At 38.4% G+C, this 4480-nt stretch overlaps 1 protein-coding gene across 1 annotated transcript; it reads right to left on the reverse strand.

The window, feature by feature from the left end:
* Window positions 1-366: 366 nt before the first annotated feature.
* Window positions 367-2367, reverse strand: LOC145783208 (uncharacterized). The gene has a single exon (XM_082595010.1). The coding sequence runs from the start codon at window positions 2339-2341 to the stop codon at window positions 1781-1783; it is 561 nt and encodes a 186-aa protein (XP_082451136.1). The 5' UTR covers window positions 2342-2367; the 3' UTR covers window positions 367-1780.
* Window positions 2368-4480: the final 2113 nt, after the last annotated feature.

The following is a 4480-nucleotide window of genomic DNA, read 5'->3' on the forward strand; positions in this document are numbered from 1 at the left end:
CTTTTTCTCTGTTTTCCCTGCAACTTCTGATTAGTTAAAACGCTGTTCCTGTTAGTTCTGATTGATTTGATGTTTGATTAGTTTTACAAAACTTTTTTATGTTTAAGACTCTACTTTTGTTGTTTTGTCGCAAACTGTCAGTGACAAAACAATTAGTATTTCAGTTAATTTGTTAAGTAGGCTAGGTGAAATTCTTCCACACTTCATTTTTACAACTCTTGATACAACCTCAACGATCCACAGGAAGGGAAAACTTCTTACTAGCTATCAAGCAATGGCGCGTTTTCAATTCGACTACAACCTTTCAACGATTGCTCTAACGGCAAAAATACCAAACAATGTGGCTTCATATTCGTGAATCGGGTTATCAAAAATCGTCTTATGAAAAACAAAGCAGCTGTTCTCCAACGAACGTTGCCTTTAAATGCATCGTAAGCAACATTCTAAACAAAGTTTAGCTCTTGCAAGAAGCCAGCCCAAGAAAACCTGACTTGAATCATAGTTCACCTCATTAGGTCAGCTGGGGTTGGAAAGTTCGCTTATGTTGTCAACAAGGCTTGGCTGCCCTAACACGCGGATTTGCAAGAAAACAACAAAACAAAAAGTTCTCATCTGAAATCTTTCGTAATAACATTATCATTTTAAGACAGCATCGTTTATTTAATGTTTCATTCATATCCTTTCATGTCTTACGGCAAATGCCTGCACAAAGCACTTATTTTAACAACACAAAAGTGGGTGAACAATTTTGATGCAGAAGCAATATGTTCAGCTTAACGGGCTAGCTCTGCGGCACACCATGCATATGAGTTAATATATATAAAGGAGTTAATAATGTTTAGTTGCAATAATTACGACTCCAAAATTACAAGATTTTTCTAATTTTGTACCATTATCCTCACTCACAAAAGCTGGTACATCCTGACAATGTTAATAATTGTAAAAGCAATGTTCGCTCCGTAAGCTCAGTGGTTACGCCACCGACTCAAGATCAACCGGCGCTGGTTCGGCTCTTGGGGTGTGTGCAACGCATTTCAGGACTATTCTCCATTTAGCGGCACCTAGTGGATGGAATAATTCTCTGGCAACGACACTTCAACAATCACAAAACTTTATTCCGTCAATTTCGATAGGCTAACTGGCCCAGCGTCAAAAGTCTCTACAAGTATGCGAAACTACCAGGAATAATCTATCATAGGCTCTGTACGTCCGAGGATAAAGATTTAAAACCAACCAACCATGTGGAAAAAATATGTTGATTAAGATGAATACGTTTGCAACGTGAAATTTCAATAAAAAACAATTAAGTTAAATATGACTGCACAATAATGGCTACCTAGACATACGGCTTGGTTTCTCAGGTTTTGCAGTTATTTTTTACAATCTAACCAAAAAAAAAAACAATTTCCATCTTTTCCTGACTTTTCTAGGTGACAAACAAGTTATGGTTCTCACAGGCAACAAAAAAATGAGAAAACGTCGATTCCTAGAAAATTTCAGGCAGACTGTTTCTCGTTGCTGACCATCTCTTCTAAACGAATTTAAGAAAAGCTTTTTCCAAGCGACATAAGCTGTTATAAAATTACCAGCTGTGAAAGATAAATACATGTGATCATGTGACTTTTATAAAGTTTCAGTCGGATTGTTGACTGCAGTCTGCAACATGTGACAAACCAGGCCGTATCAACAAGTAGCCATGGCACAACACTTGATGCTTCTGTATTTCAATTATGACGGAATTAACCTCTGAGCACAATAACGTTGGTGACATCACTGACGATTAATACTTGTCGCAGTTGGATTTCGAGTATTGGGTGCACACGTCATCACTGGTGACCTCAACAAAGTCTGATCTCTTGCTCAGCCCGGAACCAACAACAAGGTTATGGAGGTTGCAGTAGTTTGTTCCGAAGTCAAGCACTGCGTACCAAGTCTCAGAACGAGACTTCGCATCAACCTTGCATCCTTTAGCGCCACTCAACGGTACTTTTTCAAAAATAACAAAGCCACTAAGTGCTTGAAAGTGGTCTATTCCAAACGATTCTGCTTTCATTGGAGAAAAGTTCATTGTCAAGTCATCGACGTATTTGCTCTTGGGCGTCGTGTGTGTCGCGGTGACTTGCTCAGGGGTGTTACTGACCAAACTATAAAGACACTTCTCCCCACCCTGGTCGCAATTGGTTGGTCCGTTCCAGGCATTGATTTGGTCCACCAGTTTTCCTCTTGTTGCGTCACAGGAGAGGTTTGTGAAGGTCCATTGCATGTTGCATGACGCATGAAATGGAAACGATGACGTCACGGTGAACGCAAAACAAACAACAACAAAAACTTGCAACATCATTTTTATTCTGAAAGCCCAAAATAAAATGTCCTGAAAATATAAAATACAAATTTAGATACTGCAATTGTCGTTGAGTTCGGGGCAGTGGCGTTGGTAAGCAATCTAGGGGTTACTTTTGCACAGTAGCCAAAACAGGGGATCCAGGGGTTTACGTTTGCACCTGGGACCTTGTTAAGTTTCCAAACTTTGTTCAAATTGTTGCGTATCAAATGATGGTTTGTGACGACACCAAAAACTGTTCAAACTCTCTCCCACAAGGTTTACCCGGACTACACCTAGAGGCTCTGTTAAAATGAATGATAGCTGGACAGAGAACATACTTTCCAAGTTATCAGGCCAAACAAATATACTTTTTGAGAGCATTACATATTCTCATGCCAGTCACAAAACTCGAAATCAAACTCAGTTTGCAATGTAACACTAAAAAGTTGAAAAATTTGTAAAAGTACATGTAGACTTGTTGCTCTTTGGAATGGACGTAAGAACTGAATTATAAAAGCTTGTTGAACACATAGTAGAAAGCGATAAAAGTTGACACTGTATCGATACATTACGTCTGCAAACGTTAAATCAATATAAAAATGACGGATTTTGCTGTCTGACAATGGGGCAGAAGGTCTGCGTGGTTTGAAGGTGAAGTTGCTCTGCAGTTGTCTCTCAAACGACGACAAACTCAAACTTGCAGAAAAATATTCTAATGCAAAACGCAAAATAGAATAAAATCCATTCAGTTTGTAGCCTCATTGATGCAATGTCAACAGCTGAATCGACATAAAAAGGGAGGATTTTTCTAGCTAAGAAACCACACTGATCTATTCTGCCTTCTGTGAAAAATACGTCAACTTGGCATCTGAAAACAAAAATAAATTCGCGATAAAAACACATTCGCTGCACTTTCTTTTCAAGTGATGAAAAAAAAAACAAATCACGTGTTACGGCGTTACGTAACCATAAACCAGTCAACCGTGAAAATTATATAACTGCAAGGACTAAAACCGCGACCATCGAAAAACGTTGTAAAGGTACGCAAGCGTGATGGAAGCCTCCAATTTAAACCAAGCTTTCTTATGTTGTTAGTAGCGTGCTTTTATGCCCGTCAGCGAGTTATTCTAGTCACGAGTGCACACGACACGCGTAAAGCTCGCGTTTTATCGCACCCGCCTTCCTTTTACCATTGTGACTGATTGCATTTCTGCATTCACCATGAAAGTCAGAAATACATTCAAACTCGGCGTTCTAAAATTGTAAGTTTCAAGCAAAGCATCATGTCTTTTGCCCCCATTTGCTATCAGGGAGCGTAAACTGTCATTATCCAGGGTGCTAGAAACCCTAGTTACACCATTAGACGATGTAATTGCATTAGCTTCAATACCGTACATGGTCCAATTCCTTGACAAATTATTCTGAAATATCAAGGAAACACGTGGGAAAGTTAAAGTTTAACAGACAAACCAACGGCAAATATAATACTAAACAAGAGTACCAGAAGTGAAACGAGGAGCAAGACTTAAAATCACTTCTTTTACTTTCTGACAGTGTTTGCTTCACAACTACTTCAATAATTTTCAAGTGGGCGTCTTCACCTTCAACTTAAGGTTGTGCAACTGCAAACGCTTTTCAGAACTTAACAACTTATTTCGGTCTTCAAAGCACTTTTTAACACTCTCGTTTTGTCGGTTTCAACTTTTTCTTAACCTCTGCCCCTATTATGGTCAGAAATAAAAGACAAACTGATCTGATTTGAAGTACTGAACCCCAGGTCTGACAACTATGAAAACCAAGGCACCAAAACTGCTGGTGCTGGCTGCTGCACACAGACTCGCAGAGTTACAAATCAACTTGCGAAGATCACAAGGTTTCACTGAAGCATGACAGTGTGCATCAGACGGTGACTTTTAATTAAAGCAACTATCTTCAAATTTTTTTTTTTTTTTAAATGCTGAGTTTCATCGAAGCAAAAATATATCAGTGCAATATTTGCATGCTTTGTGACCAGTAGAACGTTAGGAAAAAAACACTTGAAGGAAACTAAAGCTTTAAAAAAATAAAAAAAATAAAATAAATGAACAACGTTAAAGTTTGAAAATGCAAAAGTTTAAAAAGGAGAAAATTTTTGTTCAATTTTCTGCTAAGTTCAAT

Source organism: Aplidium turbinatum, chromosome 14, assembly GCF_918807975.1.
Source record: "Aplidium turbinatum chromosome 14, kaAplTurb1.1, whole genome shotgun sequence".
In the NCBI taxonomy this organism is placed as follows: domain Eukaryota; kingdom Metazoa; phylum Chordata; class Ascidiacea; order Aplousobranchia; family Polyclinidae; genus Aplidium; species Aplidium turbinatum.

Excerpts from the sequence above, each read along its gene's own strand:
- LOC145783208 (XM_082595010.1), bottom strand. The coding sequence starts at position 2,341 with ATGATGTTGCAAGTTTTTGTTGTTGTTTGTTTTGCGTTCACCGTGACG.